At 41.8% G+C, this 22,607-nt stretch overlaps 1 protein-coding gene across 3 annotated transcripts in view; it reads right to left on the bottom strand.

The window, feature by feature from the left end:
* Positions 1-22,607, bottom strand: part of NEK5 (NIMA related kinase 5) — a 24,952-nt gene extending 2,345 nt beyond the window's left edge. The window contains exons 1-22 of one of the 3 annotated variants that reach the window (XM_083435320.1): positions 22,397-22,607; positions 19,442-19,579; positions 19,070-19,166; positions 18,290-18,387; positions 17,313-17,396; positions 16,655-16,725; positions 15,903-15,989; positions 15,106-15,160; positions 14,628-14,828; positions 13,656-13,722; positions 11,745-11,884; positions 9,141-9,337; positions 7,635-7,701; positions 7,342-7,449; positions 6,203-6,286; positions 5,839-5,946; positions 5,142-5,222; positions 4,709-4,771; positions 4,339-4,462; positions 3,442-3,567; positions 1,792-1,929; positions 125-254 (exon numbers count right to left, since the gene is read on the bottom strand). In XM_083435320.1, the coding sequence (XP_083291446.1) occupies positions 125-254; positions 1,792-1,929; positions 3,442-3,567; positions 4,339-4,462; positions 4,709-4,771; positions 5,142-5,222; positions 5,839-5,946; positions 6,203-6,286; positions 7,342-7,449; positions 7,635-7,701; positions 9,141-9,337; positions 11,745-11,884; positions 13,656-13,722; positions 14,628-14,828; positions 15,106-15,160; positions 15,903-15,989; positions 16,655-16,725; positions 17,313-17,396; positions 18,290-18,387; positions 19,070-19,166; positions 19,442-19,558 (2,243 nt within the window). In that variant the 5' untranslated portion in view covers positions 19,559-19,579; positions 22,397-22,607. Of the gene's footprint in view, positions 1-124; positions 255-1,791; positions 1,930-3,441; positions 3,568-4,338; positions 4,463-4,708; positions 4,772-5,141; positions 5,223-5,838; positions 5,947-6,202; positions 6,287-7,341; positions 7,450-7,634; positions 7,702-9,140; positions 9,338-11,744; positions 11,885-13,655; positions 13,723-14,627; positions 14,829-15,105; positions 15,161-15,902; positions 15,990-16,654; positions 16,726-17,312; positions 17,397-18,289; positions 18,388-19,069; positions 19,167-19,441; positions 19,580-22,322 lie in introns of all 3 variants that reach the window. The other 2 variants (XM_083435321.1, XM_083435322.1) reach the window with 2 other exon arrangements.

Here is a 22,607-nt window from a genome sequence, read left to right as displayed (position 1 = left end):
TTGCTGATTCTTCCCATTCTATACATTTGTCACAAATCTAAAGGTTTCAACAGCTCAAAAATACTGTTGCTTAAGAGTCTTTTATGTTACGCTGATGCTGTCAAAGAAGCAAAGGCCAACTTACGTATCATCGTCATCAGATCTTGGATCAAGCCTTTCTTCATCCACTTCAACAGCAGCATCCACTTCGGATTCAGAACTCGCTTCTGAATCAGCTTCATCATTTTTTGGAGTGCATGGGGTTACTGTCTCCTCTGAAGCAGAAAATGTTTTAGTTGGTTTTATTGTGTTTTAAAGGTTGTAAGCCACTGAATTTACAGCAAGGAGTGTGTGTAAACCTATAGAGCAGGGTTGGCCAATGTGTCGCCATTTGGTTTATACCTGATGCTAATCTAATCTAAATATATGGGGCCAGTTCACATGAGGTAGCCCACAGAGAACTGCCTTCCAAATGTGAGGCTGCTTCCAAATTCACAATTTTGCATACCTTGGATAAAGACACTCTCTCTGTTTGTGTGAAGTGGTACTTCCAGGTGGGTTAGTGGACAAGTGGTCACTATTGCTAGCCTGATAGAGGTGGTCCCTTGCTCAGACCAAGGATTCGATGAAACCACCTTTTTTAATATGCAGGACACCAAACCTCATATAAGCTCAGTGAGGAATAATTCTGCTTGAAACACTGTGAACCGAGCCTTCTGCTGGAATTGAAAAATATATAAGACTCTACAGCAGGCTTCCTCAACCTCGGCCCTCCAGATGTTTTTGGCCTACAACTCCCATGATCCCTAGCTAGCAGGACCCGTGGTCAGGGATGATGGGAAATGTAGTCTCAAAACATCTGGAGGGCTGAGGTTGAGGAAGCCTGCTCTGCAGCTTTCTCATAAGGTTCTGGATAGGCATTATTAAGTTTGTAATTATTAGACGATCTTTCACATCGTTTCATTACAGTGAAGCTTCTTAACGTTCCAATTTATCCTGCAAGCGATAATTGGTTGTATAAGATATTTGGGCACAATTTTACTGTAGGCAACTGTGACGTTAACATATATGAGAGAGTGCTGGAGGGGAAATAGTTAAATAGGTTGCACAGACAGGACTCGGGGGGTGGAGTCAGTGGGTCTATAAAACTAGTTGTGGGAGGAGTTCTGGAAGGAGTTCGTTGGGAGTTGTGGGTGGGTAGTTGGTTGGATTTTGTGAGTTGGCTGGTTGGGAAAGGCAGCTGGTACTAGAGAGACAGTTAGGGCAGTGGGTTCTTGAGTGTGGGGAGGTAGAAGAGATAGAGAGAGGAAAATAAGACTAAGAAAGTAAAGAGCAACAACGTTTGGAATGCTGTAAAAGTTTTGTTTGTGTCTGAAATAAAATACACTCTTCTTTATTAATTGAAAAGCTCACTGAGACTGAAGTGATTTTACCAGGGAGGACCTGGTTGGTGGCACGGACTAGTGGGGTACGGGTCAATAGTCCGTGAAACAACTGGGGGCTCCGTATGAACGCCACAGCAACTTTCCCCATTTACTTCAAGCATACGTGTTATCTTTATATCATGGTATGTTAAAAATATAATGACTGATTGTTTTAAAACCATCCTCCTGTTGTTTTCTTTATGTTCAGTATTGTGTACTGAGGTATGAACATTACACAGATACTGTCTGTTTTAGGGTAGTTCAAGCTTCCCCCCCTCAATCTGTGTGCTTGTTGTGCATAGGTTAAGTGCACTGATACATTCAGTAGCTGCACGCAATGTCAAATAATGTGACTATCAAGTAGCAAAATATGTAAGTAGCAACTTACCGTTTTCTTCAGCTTGGCACAAAGTGTCACTGGAGCATTCTGCTTCAGCTAGCATGTTCATCAGTGTCCCAGGTGATTCTTGGCTCCATTTTCTCCTGTTTTCAGGGAATTCTGGAGGCATCAAGCTAACCTGGCCCACTGAGAAATAATAATACATTAGTTCACTCACTCTGTATTAGCAAGGCTTTTATGTAAAACTAGCCCCACTGCTAGTTAGGGACGCGGATGGCGCTGTGGGTTAAACCACAGAGCCTAGGACTTGCCGATCAGAAGGTCGGCGGTTTGAATCCCCACAACGGGGTGAGCTCCCGTTGCTCAGTCCCTGCTCCTGCCAACCTAGCAGTTCGAAAGCACATCAAAGTGCAAGTAGATAAATAGGTACCGCTCCGGTGGGAAGGTAAAAGGCATTTCCGTGCGCTGCTCTGGTTCACCAGAAGCGGCTTAGTCATGCTGGCTACATGACCTGGAAGCTGTATGCCGGCTCCCTTGGCCAATAAAGCGAGATGAGTGCCGCAACCCCAGAGTCGGCCACGACTGGACCTAATGGTCAGGGGTCCCTTTACCCTTTACCTTTAGCCCCACTGCATTTCATGTCCAAATGTCAAGAACTTTCTGCCTTTTGCTTCCTCTCTTGCTCCTGTACAATGGTACCTCGGGTTACAGACGCTTCAGGTTACAGACTCCGCTAACCCAGAAATAGTACCTCGGGTTAAGAACTTTGCTTCAGGATGAGAACAGAAATCGTGCTCTGGCGGCACAGCAGTAGCAGGAGGCCCCATTAGCTAAAGTAGGGCTTCAGGTTAAGAACAGTTTCAGGTTAAGAACGGACCTCCAGAAAGAATTAAGTTCTTAACCCGAGGTACCACTGTAATCATAATTCATCCTTCTACAAAGGTGCATTCATCTGCCGACACTTTTGCTCAGGCAACAGCACTATGGAACATTTTTTCCAAAGACAAAATATTTGAAGGACAGGAAGATAACAGTGTAAAGTATTTCTAAACTAAGACAAAACAAGTCTTAGGGGCCTCTGGTGGGTTAGGAGGTTCATGAACCATTTCAGAAAACAGCTGAATACAGCTGAATGGATGATGACTATAGAGATAGGGAGGGAATAGAGGACGGGTTGCAGACCTTTTCAGACAAAACGTAGCATTAAAATAGCTCTGAGCAAGCACACTAGGCTAGGAATGGTCAGGAAACAGCCTGCTCATAGTCTAGCTTAGCACCCACAAGTACCGTATTTTTTGCTCTATAAGACTCACTTTTTCCCTCCTAAAAAGTAAATGGAAATGTGTGTGCGTCTTATGGAGCGAATGCAGGCTGCGCAGCTATCCCAGAAGCCAGAACAGCAAGAGGGATTGCTGCTTTCGCTACGCAGCGATCCCTCTTGTTCTGGCTTCTGAGATTCAGAATATTTTTTTTTCTTGTTTTCCTCCTCCAAAAACTAGGTGCGTCTTGTGGTCTGGTGCGTCTTATAGAGCAAAAAATACGGTACTTTTTAAGGGATGCCTCTCTTGCACTTTGGGAACTATGGAAATGATATTTCAGGTCACAGTAGAGCACCCTTCTGAAATGCCCCCTGTATTTCACATATAAAAGAACCAAGTAGAGTCAGTAACACTCAGAAAATGCTTCGCAAGAGATTACCTGCTTCATCCATGGTAGTGGATGCAGAGGAAATATCTGCATTTTCTAGAAGATTCAGAAGAGTATGTGGGACTGATGTTTGCCAGTGTTTTCTGTTTATTATGGCATCATCTTCATTGTCACCACCTAAGGGAAAGGAGATTACCTTCAATTGCTTTTAAATCTGAATGGATAAAAATCTGGTGTTAATTATGAGAAACAAAGGTCCATTGGTTGATTTTTCAGGAGATATACAGTGGTGCCTCGCAAGACGAAAAGAATCCGTTCCGCGAGTCTCTTCGTCTAGCGGTTTTTTCGTCTTGCGAAGCAACCCTATTAGCGGATTAGCGCTATTAGCGGCTATTAAAAGCTTAAGGGATTAGCGGATTAGCGCTATTAGCGGCTATTAAAGGCTTAAGGGATTAGCGGATTAGCTGCTAAAAGGCTATTAGCAGCTTAGTGCCTTAGAAAAAGGGGGTGGGGAGCGAAAAAAAATCGCAAGAATCGCAAGACATTTTCGTCTTGCGAAGCAAGCCCATAGAGAAATTCGTTCTGCGAAGCGCATTGAAAAACGGAAAACCCTTTCGTCTAGCGGGTTTTCCGTCTTGGGAGGCATTCGTCTTGCAGGGCACCACTGTATTGAAATGAAGTTATGCATAGAACCCATTCTTGTTATATACTGATTACATATTATCACTGGCCTAACAAAACTAAAACAAAAAAAATGAGCTGATCAGGTGCATGGTGACAAGACAGTATCATTATATGCCCAACACAAAAACAAACAAAAGTTATTCAAATAAGCTCTAAGAAATACAGGTTTACATAATATGAGCAACAGAAAGAACATGAAGGAATGTAACTGCAAATGAATAATGAGAACAGCACACCAAAGTCTAGCAGTTTAGAGAAGCACACCTGTTTCCCAACACTGTAATTCTAGCAGTGCTTTGTCTATATAATCATCACAGATGTTTGTCAGTTTTTTCTTAAGGTTTTCTCCATCTTCAAAAGTTAGGGCTTCATTAAGTTTATCACATTCCTAAAATCAAAAGAAACAATGCACATTGAGAACTTACTCAATTCATGCAGATAGGCCCACATGCAGCAGTAAACCACGGTCAAAAATAAATTACGGCTTTATGAATGAGGAGTGTGTTTCTCCACAGTATTCAATCACTTATCTCGGCTCTCTTTGAGCATAACAATCTATGAGGCTTAGCTTGTTTTTCTCCAGGTAAACCGCTTTCTAGGCTAACCTGGTGTAACATATAACAATAGCCCATACCTCTTTCTCCTTCTGGAAATCTGAAACACCATCTTTCAGATCAATCTGAAACTTTACACCTCCCTGAAGAAAATAAAAAAGAGTTACCAACTATCACAGACATATATTTTAAAGAATCCTCATGCCATCATCTCAAATACAGGCAGAGGAGAGCATGATAATGCTGATTATCATTCCTCCGGTCCAAGGGAAGGCAACAATCCACTCATGTGCTTTCAGTTTTTCCTCTCCCTTCCCCAGTATGGGATTTTGTGGAAGAGTAGATTAGGAAAGAAGATAGGAAAAGACAGCATATACCTCCCACTTACCTGAAATGGCCATCACATGCTGACATAGTCACATCACTGGCTGACATAGTCACCTGAAACCCCATTTTCAGAGCTATCAGTATACAAAGACCAGACAAAATGAAGAGAAGAATATTATCTTTAACCTTTGCTTTGTGTTTTCTTTCAAGGAAATTTTCCTCCTGCGAGTGATGTACTCCAATTTGTCTCAGGTTTTGCTCAAGATCCTTGTAAGACAAAAAAATTTTTTTAACAGGCAGTTACTTACAGTAAAAAATGAAGTATGCTTTTATTATATTTTAATAAAGCACAGTCAACCGTGTTAAAAAACTGTCAGGGAACTGCCATCAGTGTCTGAGGGAGAGAGCAAGCTCCGAAGGGATCCCAGAGAGCGTCCCGGGAGTGGGAGGGGCAGCCCATCTTCTGGGGGAGAGAATCAGCGTAGCTCCAGTGGAGAAAGGGGGGGGGGGGAGATGGGGGAATCGGCGAGGCGATCCCATGACTCCTTGCCGGGGACCAGCGGGGAGAGAAGGGGTCCTCCGCTGCCCACGTCCTCCTTGTGCAGAAGGCTTCCGCGCAGGGAGAGTAGGCGAAGACTGGGCGTTAAAGAACTTCTTTGCTGGAAGAAGTTTAAGAAACGCCCACTGACGGATTCTGCCAGCGATTGAGACGGTCACGGGCGAGTGGCTGCCCGGACAGGAAAGGTTCACTCAGGCAACCCAGCCAGACGTTGGGACAAGCTTACGCACGAGCAACCCCTAGAACCATTACAAAAACTGTGACCTTTTCCCATTAATGTAAACATTTCAACTAACATATTGTACCATACAGAGGTGCTAATACCTGAACTGGTTCATCTTGTCCTCCAGGAATAACATAATTATAAGTAGGTTGGTTCTCAGTCTTTCTCTGTTTCACAATATATGTTTTGTCCTTTATATTTTTATTCTCCTTTAAAACAAGAATATATTAAATTAAAAATCGAAAGAAATAGTGATACATGTGTAGAATTGCTTGTGCATGCAGTGAGAACTTTGAATCCTAGACACTATTTGCTCTCACACCCAAAACTCTTGTCAGTCCTATTGACCACTAAAGGGGCAGAATGGATTTCAACTGCTAAAATCCTCCCACTACAATAGTCTAAATAGAAGGATAAGGGAGGTGTGAGAAAGCTCTAGTAAAAGTTTGGTGCAGTGAAATTTACCTCTAGAGATTCTGCTTTACGTCTAATTTCATTTACTTCACTGTGGTACTGCTGACGAATCTTCTTCAGCTGTTTCAGGTATTCCTGTTAAACATTATCAGATTTTTAAAAAATGCGTACCCACGGGAAACTTTAGAAGCAACATGCTATATAAGTAATATGTACATTAGCAGCAAAATTTTATGCATGTCCATTCAGGAATTCCATTGTGTTCAGGAGAGCTTATATGATGTGTAAAGGACTTTAGCAAATATCAGTACAGTATTTAAATATGTACACACACACACACAAACTATGAAAATTTTAAGCTTTCTTAAATAGCAGCTTCCCAAGCCTGACGGCACACTACTTTCGGAACTAGATGATCTTTCACTTGCATAAAGTGGTCTGCTCAATAATAATAATAAATGTATCTAAGTAGCTGCCAAACTGATAGGTGGCATATTAAATAAACAAATGCCAAAGCCTTTGAGAACACCTAAAATAAGTAAAAGAGCAATCCAAACTCCTGGCAGCAAAGGGGCTTGATAGAATAGTGGAGTTGCTGTTGGAGCTCTGCCACTCATGCCAGCTTGCCGGGGGGGGGGGGGGGATAAAACTTCAGTGGAGAGGCCTAGATCAGGCCTACTACAACAACTTACTGGTAGCTGGGCTGGCTACCTTGGCCAGCCCGGCTCTGCCCCTTCCCCACCCTGTTCCCAAAATGTCCCATATTGGGGGCTTTAGGCCAGCTTCTGCCGGGAACGCCGGGACCACATAACACCAGTCCTGAGAGATCTGCATTGGCTCCCAGTACATTTCCGAGCACAATTCAAAGTGTTGGTGCTGACCTTTAAAGCCCTAAACGGCCTCGGTCCAGTATACCTGAAGGAGCGTCTCCACCCGCATCATTCAGCCCGGACACTGAGATCCAGCGCGGAGGGCCTTCTGGTGGTTCCCTCATTGTGAGAAGTGAGGTTACAGGGAACCACACAGAGGGCCTTCTCGGTAGTGGCACCCACCCTGTGGAACACCCTCCCTTCAGATGTCAATGAAATAAGCAGTTATCCTATTTTTAAAAGACATCTGAAGGCAGCCCTGTTTAGGGAAGTTTTTAATATTTCCTAGCCCAAGGGAGCACTCACATTGCTATTTCTTACCTGTTCTTTCATTTTATTTTTTTGAGCAAGAGCTCTCAACTGCTCTTCCTTCATCTCCTGATTCTGCATTTGAAAATACTGCCGGTCAGCTGAAGATGGGCGCAATCCCTATGTGCAAAATAATGGAAACATACAAAATGTAAACATTTCTGAACCCACCCCACTGAATGGAAAAGTAAAATGTAGTTGGAGTTTCCCCCCACGCTAGTGCGTTTTTAAATATCACTCTATTTGCCCTTCCATTGCTTATTGGTTTCAGTTTGTTATTCTATCTTATTGGAAAAAATGCTTACAAGTTGCTTCTCTACTTTTATCTTGTATTGCTGGGCATTGTATCGTCTCTGAAGATATTCTGCAGGCCTGGAAGAAACAGGAACATCAGCGAAAATCTGAAGCTGGATTCCAAGTTTCATTAGCAAACTGTACTGAATACAAAAACTATTGATTAAAAGGTTAAATTGGAAGTCTAACCTTTTCACAATGCTTCTCTATTGTTCAGTCATAAATGGTCTAGCAATCCCATACTCTCCCCACCTGAAGCTGAATAATCATCAACACCATATATGCCCACAGGATCAATTCCATCTGAGGGACGGGCACTGTTACAGGTGACACGTTTTGTTTTGCACTTGTAAGAAATTTATCTTTTAGCATCTTAGCACTCATATTTTGAAACTCCATGTCTACTGATACCAGATAGGCACTGTTCTTTTTTTGGCACCTGCTAAAAACATTTTTGTTTAGGCAAATGTTTTAATCTGATTTTGGCTTGTTGCTGATTTTTTTTTAAAATGTTTTAAATATTTTTATAACTTTTTAAAACTGATTGTGTTGTTTTTATTCTTTTTGACAACCACTTTGAGGTTTTACTACAATTGAATGGTATATAAATGTTATGCAATAAATAAATGTTGCTGCCACAACATACGTTGCGGACAAACCGTATCACTTCAGAATTTCAAATCTGAACATGAGCTTGAAATCAATGGGCTTATCTTCCAAGACAACAATGCCCATTTACACCACAAAGCACTCATAACCCACCTACTTTCAGCAGCTAGAAACACCATAACCAGACACTGGAGAGACCTGTCAGGAGTAAGCACGGACCAATGGTACCAAATAGTATGGGAAACAGCCCTACTAGAAAAATTAACCAATAAAATGAAACTGACACGGGGACAAACAGAAGAAGACGCCTTCACCCCAGTATGGCTCCCCTTTATCACATACACAGCCCAACAGGACAATGACAATAATCCACCAACAGCATATAAATCAATATGGCTAACCTGATCCAAAACAACCACCCACCCCACTCACACACGAAAACAAAGATCACCATAGCCAATCACAAACAAACAACCACACCCTAGGCCAACCCCAACCTCTCTCAACACCAAAGGAACACAAGTGAACAGCAGAGAACCTGCACGAGCAACGCTGACACCAAACCCTACATACATTAAGCAAAATAGAAACATCGCCACTCGACCCCACCCCCACCCATCTTCCCTCCCTCCACCCCTTTTCTTCCTAATGTCCCAACAAATGAAACTGATTAAAAATATTACATGGAAAAAATACGAGAGACATTACACATACTTCTGTAAAACAAGAAAAATTTTAATAAAAAAAGAAAAAGAAATCAATGGGCTTTACCTAATTTGGTGTGGGATCAAACTGAAAGCAAGCAAGCAAGCAAGCAAACAAACAAACTCTCGTCAATTCTTACACAGTCAAGACACCCATGTCAAAATCATGAGATGTATCAATATTCAAGAAGAAAAAACCCCTACCAGTGAGGTGGTGGTGGTGGTGGTTTTTGTCCTTTCTGCTTATAATACTCTTCCAATCTTTCGCTGATACAAGGATCGTCACCCTGCTCAAAGGGCCTTTTCTGCAAGTTTTCAAGTTTCATATAATAGTGGCCATAGTGCCCCCTCATTCTGGCAGCTTCTGACTTCCCACACATCTTCAACCGAGGACCCCAGGGCTGGAAACATCATACATATTAAAATTCTGAAGGCAAGAAATCCACTGACTCTGAAGTTATCCTTTTGCTAAATCATATTGTTAAAGCACATCACTTCCTGGGTCTAGTGATTAGCACCCAGTGGTATACTTTTCCACGCTCTCCAACATTTCTCTGAAGAAAATAGGACGTCCTATTCCATAATAATAATTTCACTATTTATACCCCACCCATCTGACTGGGTTGCCCCAGTCACTCTGGGCTGCTTCCAACATATATAAAAACATGATAAAACATTAAACATTTAAAAAACTTCCGCATACAGGGCTGCCTTCAGATGGCTCAGGGGTTAGATAACTCCATACCATTCAACGTTTCTCTGATGAAAAGAGGGATGTCCTAAGGAAAAACAGGACATTCCAGGATCAAATCAGAAAAACTAGGACAACTTCTGTAAATCCGGGACTGTCCCTGGAAAATAAGGGCACTTGGAGGGACTGCCATTCTTGAAATTGAAGAAGTTTGGTCCTGATCAGTGTCTGGACACAAGACCACGGAGAACTTCATTCAAGATTCAACCTTTCTGATGAGAATCGGGGTATAAACATAAAATAGCAAGCATATTCCATTTCCCATTCTTCTGCTTGTGCTGCACCTTATGCTTTCTCTTTTCCCCCCTCAATTCTTTTTATTCATTTTATAACACAAATAAACACAAACAGAAAAAACAAACAATACAAATTATTGTCATATCCTTATTTTTCTATACATTAAGTGGTCTTCCCCAAGTCCCACCTATCTGATTTTCATTTTACTTCATCTTTAGCAGTTTACATATATCATAGTTTCTAGCCATCTTTTTTTAAAATCACACTTAAAATAACTTCACATTTTATCACTTACCAATAATATTATTTTAAAATACACTATCTTCTGCTTCTAACCCTACAGCCTATATCCACTTCCAAAGCTATTCTAAAATTTAAATATTAACATATTTTTTCAAATATTCCTTAAACTTCTTCCAGTCTTCTTCCACCGCCTCTTCTCTCTGGTCTCGGAGTCTCCCGGTCAGTTTGGCAAGTTCCATATAGTCCAGCACCTTATGCTTTCTCTGTGCACACAGCATTCTGCTAAACAATATTTATGACTCCTATCAATTCATCTCATGTGAACCCATTAACTCCTTTGGCCTGCTGATGGCCTAAACAACTAAACACCACAAGTGCCTAAGCTTTCTCCCTACCCCTCTGGGACAATCTCATTAGGCACCCATGCTTTCCTCTTAACCTAACTTTAAGAAGGAAAGCGAGTACGGTAATTTGCAAGTGCTCAGGGACTTTTTATGTTAGTTGTGTGATCTGGATCAAGAGTGATGTATAACAGCAAAGTGTGGCTTGCACATCCCTTTAAAGAGGCACAGACCTAAGGTCAAACTAGATACAGAACATAGCTTTGAATCTGCTACTTGGTTGTTTGTTTTTTTTTAATAAAAAGGTGAGAATCCTAACAGCAGCTAAGAGGGACCATTAGATAGATTAGGGCCTCAGAATTGCTTTTCGGTTTTTAAAAAATACAAGGGCAGAATGAGGAAAAGGATTCCAGAATCAGATTCAAAGACACATATAACCTCACATCTAGTTTGATCCTAATTTGCCTATTTGTCAAACACTGTTAAATTAGTTTGTACAGGAATAATAGATCTGTGGCCTTCCAGATGGTTAGACTCCAGATCCCATCAGCCCCAGCCAGCATGACCAATATTTAGGGATAATAGGTACTGGAGTTCAGCAACACCTGGAGGGTCACTCATCCTTGAATTAGTGCCATCTACTGGGTGGCGCTGTGGTCTAAACCACTGAGCCTCTTGGGCTTGCAGATCAGAAGGTTGGCGGTTTGAATCCCCGCGACGGGGTGAGCTCCTGTTGCTCAGTCCCTGCTCCTGCCAACCTAGCAGTTCGAAAGCACGTCAAAGTGCAAGTAGATAAATAGGTACTGCTCTGGCGGGAAGGTAAACGGCGTTTCCGTGCGCTGCTCTGGTTCGCCATAAGCGGCTTAGTCATGCTGGCCACATGACCCGGAAGCTGTACGCCGGCTCCCTCGGCCAGTAAAGCGAGATGAGCGCCGCAACCCCAGAGTCGGTCACGACTGGACATAATGGTCAGGGGTCCCTTTACCTTTACTGCTGCAAAGTGAAAGCACATGACAAATAAAGAACTCTATTAAATAATTACTGTACTTTTCCATCTATAAGATGCCCCCATGTATAAGACACCCCCTCTTTTGGGGGACTCAAATGGGGGAGATGTATCGGTGTATAAGACGCCCCATAATTTTTGACATTATTTTTTAGAGGGAAAACCTAGTCTTATACATGGAAAAATACGGTAAGTACCAAGAGAACTTTAATTACTATTATTATTATTACCTGATTAATATGATCCTGGGGCCTTGAAGGAGCTTTCCATTCATTTTCATACATTATGTCTTGTTTTCTGGGAAGCATCTCCAGCTTGATTTTGGGTGAATGACGGTCGTGGATTCTTGATTTCTGAACTTCAGGAGCTCCTTTGATAATTCAATTAAATAATGTTTTGATAATTATTTCCAGTTTCATACTCCTATGCCCTTCCCCTTCAAAACCCCAGAATGACCAGCAGCATACACTGAGTTGGGAATCCTGTTTGGCACCAAATGTGCAGTTCTGCTCCAATTAAATATGCTCCAAAATGTAAGCACTCAGGTAATGAGAATTGCTCCTGAACAAAGCTTACTGAAAACATTCTTCTAGTTCCTGGCTCAGTCTACTTCATCAAGGAAAGGGTGTAAGTTTTGCCTCTGTGGTCTGCGCACAACGCACTGGCAATACATAGGCCCACCTTTTACTAAAAGATGCATAAAAGTAATGCTACCTTATAGCAGCAAAGTAATCATTCTACCTTTTAATGAGGGTGAAAGAGGAGAGCGCAAAATATGGTCTGAAGCTTAACATCAAAAAAACGAAGATCATGGCCACTGGGCCCATCACCTCCTGACAAATAGAAGGGGAAGCAATAGAGGCAGTGAGAGATTTTACTTTCTTGGGCTCCATGATCACTGCAGCCATGAAATTAAAAGACGCTTGCTTCTTGGGAGAAAAGCAATGACAAACCTAGACAGCATCTTAAAAAGCAGAGACATCACCTTGCCAACAAAGGCCCGTATAGTTAAAGCTATGGTTTTCCAAGTAGTGATGTATGGAAGTGAGAGCTGGACCATCAAGAAGGCTGATCGCCGAAGAATTGACAGATTGTGAAGCTGAGACTCCAATACTTTGGCCACCTCATGAGAAGAGAAGACTCCCTGGAAAAGACCCTGATGTTGGGAATGATGGAGGGCACAAGGAGAAGGGGACGACAGAGGACGAGATAGTTGGACAGTGTTCTCGAAGCTACAAACATGAATTTGACTAAACTGCGGGAGGCAGTGGAAGACAGGAGTGCCTGGTCCATGGGGTCACGAAGAGTCGGACACAACTAAATGACTAAACAACAATAATTCTACCCATGTTTTACACTTTAGATGTCAGAATCAGAGGCCTGAATTTATTCGAGTGCAACAATTATAAACAATATATAAACTAAAGTTTCACTCTCTTGGAGAGAAAGCTACACCAGACTAAAGCAGTTCTGTGATCTTAAGAGATATACCATTATATCCCAGCTCAATCATTGCAAAGTGTTGCTGCTGATCATTCCCCCAAGCTGGCGAGGCTAATATGACACTAAAACCAAGCTTTTAGTGTCACCAGCTCAGTTCTGTGGAATACTCTGCCAACAGAGATTCAGCAGGCCTCTTCTGTTTCGATTTTTAAATGCCTGCTGAAAACTTTCCAATTCCGTCGGCTTATGCAGGCAATTAAGAATACATACTACCACAGTAGTTAACTGATTTTATCTTTTTATATGGTTTTTATTTTGTGGTTTTATGTAGTTGTTCTGAACCACTTTGATATGTTGTTTATTAATTAGTGTTATAGAACTATTTCTATAAATACATAATTAAAAGACCACTTGATCCTACTTCTTATTTACAGCACCAGCAGAATGGGGCTACCATCTCAAATGCACAACTCTTAAACTAGAGCCCTATTCAGTAACACGCATCTGCTCAATAGTTTTGATGCCACTGTGTCCCAAAGGGGAAGGAGCATGCAAATTCATTGTACAGCATCTTCACTGAAATTTGACTAATTATCTCAGTACCAATACCCATTTAAAACAAATTTCTCTCTCTCTCTTAAGCATTATCCTTTCATTTATATATATGTATATATAAACCTTAGTGAGCAACAGCTTGCCTGATGGCAGTGAATCTAGTGACCGTTTTCTGTCAATGATGGTGTGGCTGAATTCTTCCTCCATGATCTAAAAGCAAATATAACAGATTACACACACATGCATATCTATCTATCTATCTATGCTACATCTTCGCTAAGTGGTGATTCACTAGTGTCCCAATGCACCCAAAGCTGCTTCCTCATTCTGATAATTCAAGGCAAAAGGGAACAAACATCTTGCCTTTATCTAAAAGAGTGTCTTCCTCAATATTAACTGTTTTGGGGCCCTACAATCAGTAGGGAACGACCTGCTGTTGGTGCTGCTGCTGGGTGCTGTGCAGTTGGCACTACCCCATGACAGGCCCTTTTCGGTGGTGGTTCCCCATTTGTTTAATGTCCTCCTTGGTGAGGTGTTTCTTTCTCCCTCGCTATTAACTTTCAGAAAGCATTCAGAAACATTTCTGTTCACCTGGGCATTTGATGGCTCAGAGAGACCATTCCCAACAACTATTTAAAAATGTTCTTCATTGTTTGGAAATACATTTTTATTTTTAATCACCCTGTTTTACCACTTTGGTGTTTGCCATGCTGGGCTCCTTTAATAAATTCAATTAATAAATACCATATTTTTTGCACCATAACACTCACTTTTTTCCTCCTAAAAAGTAAGGGGAAATGTCTGTGCGTGTTATGGAGGGAATGCCTACGGGTGGCATGCCTACGGATTTTCCTCCTCTAAAAACTACGTGCGTGTTATGGTCGGGTGCGTGTTATAGAGCGAAAAATACGGTACATTTTCCTGCGGAAAGCAAGCATTAGCAGCAATTGATGTCAGACAATCCCACTCCTCAAATGTAAATTCTACACATTCACCTTAAATGTGACTACCATGTGCAAAGTGAAAAGAGGCAGAAGGGGGAAAGGAGTGTGAAGATTACCAGGGAAGGGTTTTCTCATTTGTTTGGATTGTCTGCAACCACAGCAGACACTCACCTCAGGGGGCAGAAAATTCTTTATTTGTTTCTCCAAAAAGGGCTTTTTCAAAATGGAGTTGATAGAAGGGCGATCTCTTGGAGATGTTTTAAAGAGCTGGGATACTAATGTTCTTAGTTCATATGAATACTTCATAGATACTGGTGTGAAATAGCCTCTGCAGATCTTCAGCACAAGTTGAGGCAAACTCTTGCCTTCAAACTGAAATATTAAAATACAGCCATAAATAGTAGCTGCCAAGTGAAATGTGATGTTTAAATAAAAACGTTGACTCAGCATCTTTTCTGGGGAAAATATCACCGTGTGGCCCAGGAAAATACCCCTCAGGTCTATAATATCCTTCCTAGGCTGTCCAAGATTTAGAAGCATCGAAAGTTACAATTCTAACTGCTACCTTTGAAAAGTTCCACTTGAAAAATGTTCATTCTTAGTAAAGAATATATTAAACGATTTACAAATAGTCTGCTAATGTACTTACCGGGTGCTTTAAAGTACAGAGTTCATATAATACACAGCCAAGGGACCATATATCTCTGTAAAAGAAAGAAACCACAGCATGGGGTGGGGAAACATTGTAAAACAAGAATATCCATCTCAACTCTGCAGTCAATAAACTAATTCATACTGTTCGTTGAAAAACAAATACAATTCACAAAATATATGATTCTATGATTCTATACAGTCACATCCTAGGTTCCAAATTAAGAAGCCTTTTTAATAATAAGGATGGAGATATAAAGGATGACAGAGAAGTTGCATAAAAGAGAAATAGAACAGTTAAGCTTCTAAATACATAGTCAACCTCAGAGAGAGAGAGAGAGAGAGAGAAGTCTCAGAATTACTTGCAATATGTAAGGATCACCCATGATGTTCAGTAGATTTCATGTTTTCATGACAATTAATGCCTGTTGGGGTGGTGAGAGGATCCTTCAAACATATGAGCTTGGCAAACCTCTAAGAGCAAAGGTTTCTCACATTTGGGACATGGCATGTCCAACATGTAAGCAAGGAGTGCCTGGGGAGACAGGCCATTGGAAGGCAGAGGCAAAACCTACAATTAAGAGATTTACTATCCACTCCTGAAAAAAGGCCTCCTTATGGGGCAATTCCAGTTGTCTAGCAGGAGGATGGAAAAGGTATGGTCACAGGATCACAGAGCTGGAAGGGTTACCTAGTCCAATCTTTTTTGCCCAACATGGGGCTCAGACACATGACAACACTGAATTCCTCCCATGATGTGGTTGAAATATGTGCATCAGAAATATTCAGACTCACGTTTTGTTGTTATACGGCTTGTTCTCACAGATTTCAGGTGACAAGTAATATGGTGTTCCTACACAGGTCCGAGCAAATTCCATAGTACTAAAGGAAAAGAATGTTGAAAAATAATGGTTTTGACCAGTAAGTTTGTTATATATAGGGAAATTGGGGTGGGGGAAGCAACTATACATGCTTACATCAATTCATCATTTGGGGACTCCAGGAACAAATTAGAACACTGCTTATACATTTCAATATGTAACAGAAAATCTGTATTCCAACTAACAGTGACATAGGAACCCTCAAAAAAAACAGGATCAAAAAATGTGATTTAAAATCAGTTTGCTTAATAATCTGTTAGACTAAACCATTGTTTCCCTAGTTTAGATATAAGAGGAAACTGCAGTTTATTCAAAACTGAATTTGGAAGCTTTTAATTTGCTTCCCTCATTTATTTATTTTTTACATTTATATACCACCTTTATCTTCCAAGGAACCATGGTGAACATGGTCATTGCCCTCAAATAAATGGTGCTTGATGCAACCTCTTCTCTTCATTTATTGTAAACCACTTTGAGGTTTTTTACAATCAAGTGCTGTATGTATTTTATGAATAAAAATACAGTAAGGATAAATCATTGTTTAGAGTTAGTGTCAGAATAAGGCCAGTCTACATCCCACTCTCTAAACAGTTCACTATCTAAAACAATCCTTTTCAGACATAGCACGGAAAGAACAATATTGAGAGTCCATAAAATAATGCTTACTTGCTCAGCATTCTCGCAATCCCAAAGTCTCCAAGTTTTGCTATCACTCCATTATTGCTGAGAAAAATGTTCTGCAATCCATAAAAGTGATGATTTATAGACCGCTTAATCACAGCTGACTCTAAGCAGCGTACAAGTATGAAAATAACGATTGTTTAAAACTGCAAGATCAGAATTCGGTTAAAATGCTGCTGAAATAAAGGCTTCAGTAGGCACTGGAAGTTCAACAAGGAGGGTGTTTGTCAGCTGGAAGGGAGTTCCATAAAAATGGAATCCACAATACTTTATAAGTCGAAACTTGGCAGCCAGTGCAGTCAGCCTGGAGTGGTGTTATATGCTCAGACTGTTTTGCACCAGTGAGCAATCTGGCTGCTGAATTCTGCACCAGCTGAAGTTTCTGAACTATCTTCAGAGGCAGCCTCGTGTGTAATGTACTGCAGTAATCTAATCTAGAGTTTACCAGAGCATAGACAACAGGCATTAGGCTATCCCTATCCAGATAGGGGCACAGCTAGGCCACCAGTTGACGCTGATGGAAGGTGCGCTGTGCCACTGCAGTCACCTGATCCTCAAGTGACAACAATGGATCCCTGTCCAAGAACAGTTGTAGTTGACATACCAACCACAACTGGGAAAAGGCACTCCCCCTTTGACTTACCTGTGCTTTTACATCTCTGTGCAGAATCTTCCTGTCATGTATATGCTTCAGTCCTAAGGAGATTTGCACAAACCAACTCAAGATCTATAGGCAAAGATAAAATGTGAATACCCCATAAACCACCACCACTGTGATTTCTACTGAACTTCCTTTAAAAGGTACACATGCCAGTAAAAAATGAATTTAATATTGTATACAGTAGATATCAGAAAAAAATAAGATATACAGTGGTACCTCGGGTTAAGTACTTAATTCGTTCCGGAGGTCCGTTCTTAACCTGAAACTGTTCTTAACCTGAAGAACCACTTTAGCTAATGGGGTCTCCCACTGCCGCTGTGCCGCCGGAGCACGATTTCTGTTCTCATCCTGAAGCAAAGTTCTTAACCTGAAGCACTATTTCTGGGTTAGCGGAGTCTGTAACCAGAAGCGTATGTAACCTGAAGCGTATGTAACCCGAGGTACCACTGTACATCTCTTCATCAAAAAGCAGGAAATAAGAGATTCCAACCTCACTCTTGACGTATAACCTGGACACAGCTATCTATTTTACAAGGTCAAAACATACATTTAGACATCTAGCTAACAGAATCTCTGGGATTAGAGTCAAACAACTTCCTAACCACTCGCCCTGAGTAGCAGGCACACTTCACGTTCTCTGTAGTTCTAAGCAAGCCCAGTCCACGATAGGTCCATCTGTTCCAGCGCCCTCAACTTCAATCCAAAATTTGCACCCAGGACCTCAGTTTGAGGCCAGCTTTTTAAAGAAGAGCAGGGAACCTGTGGTTCTCTGGATGTCGTTGGATCTCCCTCTCATCCCTGATCACTCTGCCAGAGGCACAAATTATTATGGAACTAATGACTTGGAAAATAAAAGAAAATGAAAGGCAGGATGCCAATCTCCTCCTTGTCCTTTTTTCTGTGATAAATATTGAATGGAAGAATGTAAAGAAAGGCAGCTCTTCAAAATGCAAACTTACCTTGTCCTCGTCAAATAACACTCCACGCTGCAAAATTATCCTCTTCATAAGGTCACCTCCATCACAATATTCCATAATAATATATAACTTATTTTTCTCTGTAATAAAAGTATATTAGGCTTATGAACAAACTTTGTATTTACAAATACAGCAATTAACTGCTTTCATAGCAACTGGTATAACAAACTTAACCAAAGCAATGAATCAGTGTTTTGTTTAAAAAAAATTCTTTCCACCTTCACTATTTTAAAAAATGCTTAAAGTCATTTAAAGTTTAATGTTTGTACTTGGTTCCCTCTATGAGCAATGCAGTAAGGTAATCTGTCTTGGAATAGTGATTTCAACTAAAGTACCCCAAATTCTCAAGCTCACAACACCAAGACTCATATTCCATGCCAAACAGATTAAGATCTGGCTATCTCCAATATACTGATATTACAGATTTCCCACCTCTTGACCCCCACCCTACACTAGGTATACACAGCATTAGGGCAACTAGAAGCAAAGGAAATATGTAGTGATCCTGTGTCTTTCAAGCATGTGCAAAGAGCTGCTTTTCATGGTTCTGCATAAGCTGAACCACCCAAAATTAAAGGCACAAACGGTCCACTGTGAGATTGTTAATTTCCCACCACTGGGATGGAAATAATTTATTTAAATACCTTCCGATTACCCCTCTTCTACACAACTATTAAAGGTACACAATCCCTGTCCTCTTTTGCATCTGCTCACTCTGAGAGTTTTTTTTAAACAAACAAACAAAGCCATAGAAAATGAGACCTTGAAAGGCAGTGTAGAAAGCTACTATATTAGGGTGCTTCATCTTGGACAGAACAGCGACTTCTTTCTGAGAGGATTCTTTTTCTTTTCTTGGCATCTAAATTGGTTGAGAAACAAGGAAGGAGAAGCATGTGATTATTACTGTCACTTTCCCAGATGAAATTTAGAGACTTTATTTATACAGTATTGAATATTTAAATATCTACTTTTTTATTTTGTTTTGAACACACAACTACATAAAGATGGATAAATATAAAACCATTCCAAAACTATATCCAATTCCCTATGTCATGAATCATGTGCAAATGATGTACGTAACATCACTCTAAAAGGTAAGCGCATTTGGGACAGGTGGGAGGAGAGATTATTTACCTTTGTTAAATTGACCTCCTTGATTACACATGGTTGATTGTTATCCTTTCCTTTAGCCAAGAATACTTTGCCAAAGGATCCTTCTCCAATCATTTTAACCACTTCATACTCATCCATGTTGTGGATTTAGAGAAATGTCTGTAAAACAAAAATATTTAAGTGATGGATACTTAATACAGTAGTACCTCGGTTTTCGAACTTAATCCGTTCCGGAAGTCCGTTCTTAAACCAAAACAGTTCTTAAACTGAGACGCGCTTTCCCTAATGAGGCCTCCCGCCACTGGTGCCCTTCCACCATTCGGATTCCATTCTTAGACCGAGGTAAAGTTCTCAAACGAAGACACTATTTCCGGTTTTGCAGAGTTTGTAAACCAAATAGTTTCAGAAGTTTGTCCCACAAAGATAAAAAAATGTTGATTAGGTACAATCTGAAACATTAAGAGGATATTCACATACCTACTCCATTAGAAGTGAAACGATTAAAGTTATAGATTTGGGGAGAATTGCCTTTATTAAAGATTATTATTATCACACTGACTGTGGGAGCTACACCCATTGCACATGTGAAAGAAATATACTTCTGATTCACAAATGGCATGTTGAAGAACCCTCCTCATCCTGAGCGTTGTGAAACACACACACACATCCTGTATTCCAGCCTTTGCCAAACTGGTGTTTGGGACTAAAACTCTAGCTGGGGACTGAGGATAGTTGTAGTCCAAAACATCTGGAGGGCACCAAGTTGGCAAAAGGCTGCTCTGTTCCATAAAATACTTAATTAAACTGGAGTAAAATGAAAAGAGCATGATGTTGCTTGTGGTCCCAGGGTAGAGTACTGACATGTTCTATTTTTAGATAGAACACTCTTCTGTTTAAAGGCTTCCTCTAATTCAGTGTTTCCCAAACTTGGGACATCAGCTGTTTGTGGACTACAAGCCCCATCCTCCCTAGCTAGCAAGACCAGTGGGCAGGGATGATGGGAATTGTAGTCCAAAACCAGCTGGAGAACCCAGTTTGAGAAACACTGCTCTAATTTGAAGGACAGTCTGGTTTAAAGATAAAAGGTAAAGGGACCCTTGACCATTAGGTCCAGTCATGGCTGACGCTGGGGTTGCGGCGCTCATCTCGCTTTATTGGCCGAGGGAGCCGGCATACAGCTTCCGGTATCCTGTGGCCAGCATGACTAAGCCGCTTCTGGCGAACAAGAGCAGCGCACGGAAACGCCGTTTACCTTCCCACCAGTACCTTTATCTACTTGCACTTTGACGTGCTTTTGAACTGCTAGGTTGGCAGGAGCAGGGACCGAGCAATGGGAGCTCACCCTGCTGCGGGGATTCGAACCGCCGACCTTCTCATCAGCAAGCCCTAGGCTCTGTGGTTTAACCCACAGCACATCTCTAAAAACAGACAGCTAGAGTCCTGAAGTTGCACCTGAACAGCAGATTGGTCAGATACTTCCAAACAATGGTGAGCTGTATTTTATTTCTGTTTCAATTACAGAAATTATTTCTACCATACGTGCCCACAAATGATATGCAAACCGGCATCCTCTTTCTTTGATGATGCATTCATTTTTCTTTGGGTCAATGTGTAAGTGGACACTCTATAACCCACAGCACAGGTTTGCAGTCACCTTGATGAAATCTAAGCAGGTCTGTCAGGTACTTGCTTGGATGGGAGGCACTGCCTTCAGTTCCACAAAGTGGAAAAGGCTGGATATAAAAATGTACTAAAAAACACATATAATAAAAATGTGCGGAAACAATTAAGTTTTACTCAGAGCAGACCTGCTGAAATGAAGAGGCCAGAGTTAGTCACAGTCATTCATTTCAACGGATCTACTCCTGAGTAAAAATAAGTTTGATGACCACCCCAGGGAGAACAAAGATCCATTTGCCACCCGAGTCATTCAAGATCCCCTCCACCCTCCAAATTTGAAGCATTCTTCTCAAATAATAGGCCACTTGGTAGCATGAGCACACTTTCTCATGCGGCAGTTCTCAAAGTGGGAATTTGCACCTCTGGACGTGTCAATGGTTATCAGCAGTGCTTTTTTTCTGGGGGTGACGCAGACCCTTACACATTTTGTGAATCTAAGTTTGGCCTCATTGAGGGGCAGTACTTCAATACGAGTAGGAAAATGAGAGTACCCCTAAACTTTTTTTTATAGGAAAAAAAGCACTGGTTATCAGACTTTGAGAAGCTGATCTCCCTGGATAGTTAAAATAACGAAACGAGTTCCAACAGGATTTTGAATAATAACTGTGCAATCAGTTTTGTGAACGCTTCAAATTTTTCACTGCGCTCTTTTCCTTAGCCCTTCACCCGTCAATCTCCGGGGCAGTTCACAGCACCAAATAAGGCAAGATTAATAAACACAAAATGCATACTGGAAACCAAGCATACAGGTTAAGTACTTAATTCGTTCCGGAGGTCCGTTCTTAACCTGAAACTGTTCTTAACCTGAAGCACCACTTTAGCTAATGGGGCCTCCTGCTGCCGCCGCACCGCCGGAGCACGATTTCTGTTCTCATCCTGAAGCAAAGTTCTTAACCTGAGGTACTATTTCTGGGTTAGCGGAGTCTGTAACCTGAAGCGTATGTAACCTGAGGTACCACTGTATTGAAGGGGACAGGTTAGGTTACCCAAAAACCTGTGTAGTCACCCCCCCCCCCCAGCAAGCCTCAAGACTTTCAAATTACTTTCTCTGAGGATTCAGAGAAAGTAATTTAAAAGTCTTGAGGCCTGCCTGGGGGGTGACTACACTGGTTTTTGTCTAAGCTAACCTATCCTCTCCATAGGGTAGCGGCGAGCAATGGGGACCAAGAAGGCAGTGCACCCCCCCCCCACGACGTCGTTGCCTTAACGGAGGCGAACCCACAAGCGGGGAAAGGGGGTGGCGGTTGAGGCGGCGGCCTCGGGAAGGCGACCCTCCGTTTTCCACGCGCGGGTTACCCGGGGAGCCGGCTTCCGAGTCCGCACGTCGGGGGTTGTCTCCGGACGCCCGGGCGCCATGGGGTGGGCGGTGGGGCTAAGCGCGTCCCTCCTCGCTCGTGAAGGGAGCAGGCCCGCTCCTCGTCCCCGCCCTCCGCGTTGCCAAGGCGACGGAGTGAAGAAAGACGCGCGAGCCGGTTCCGCAAACGGCCGCTCTGCGACGGCCTCGGCC

This window comes from Podarcis tiliguerta (genome assembly GCF_965153285.1).
Source record: "Podarcis tiliguerta genome assembly, chromosome: 3".
In the NCBI taxonomy this organism is placed as follows: domain Eukaryota; kingdom Metazoa; phylum Chordata; class Lepidosauria; order Squamata; family Lacertidae; genus Podarcis; species Podarcis tiliguerta.
Note: the sequence above shows the minus strand (reverse complement) of the source record. Positions and strands in the feature narration are given on the sequence as shown.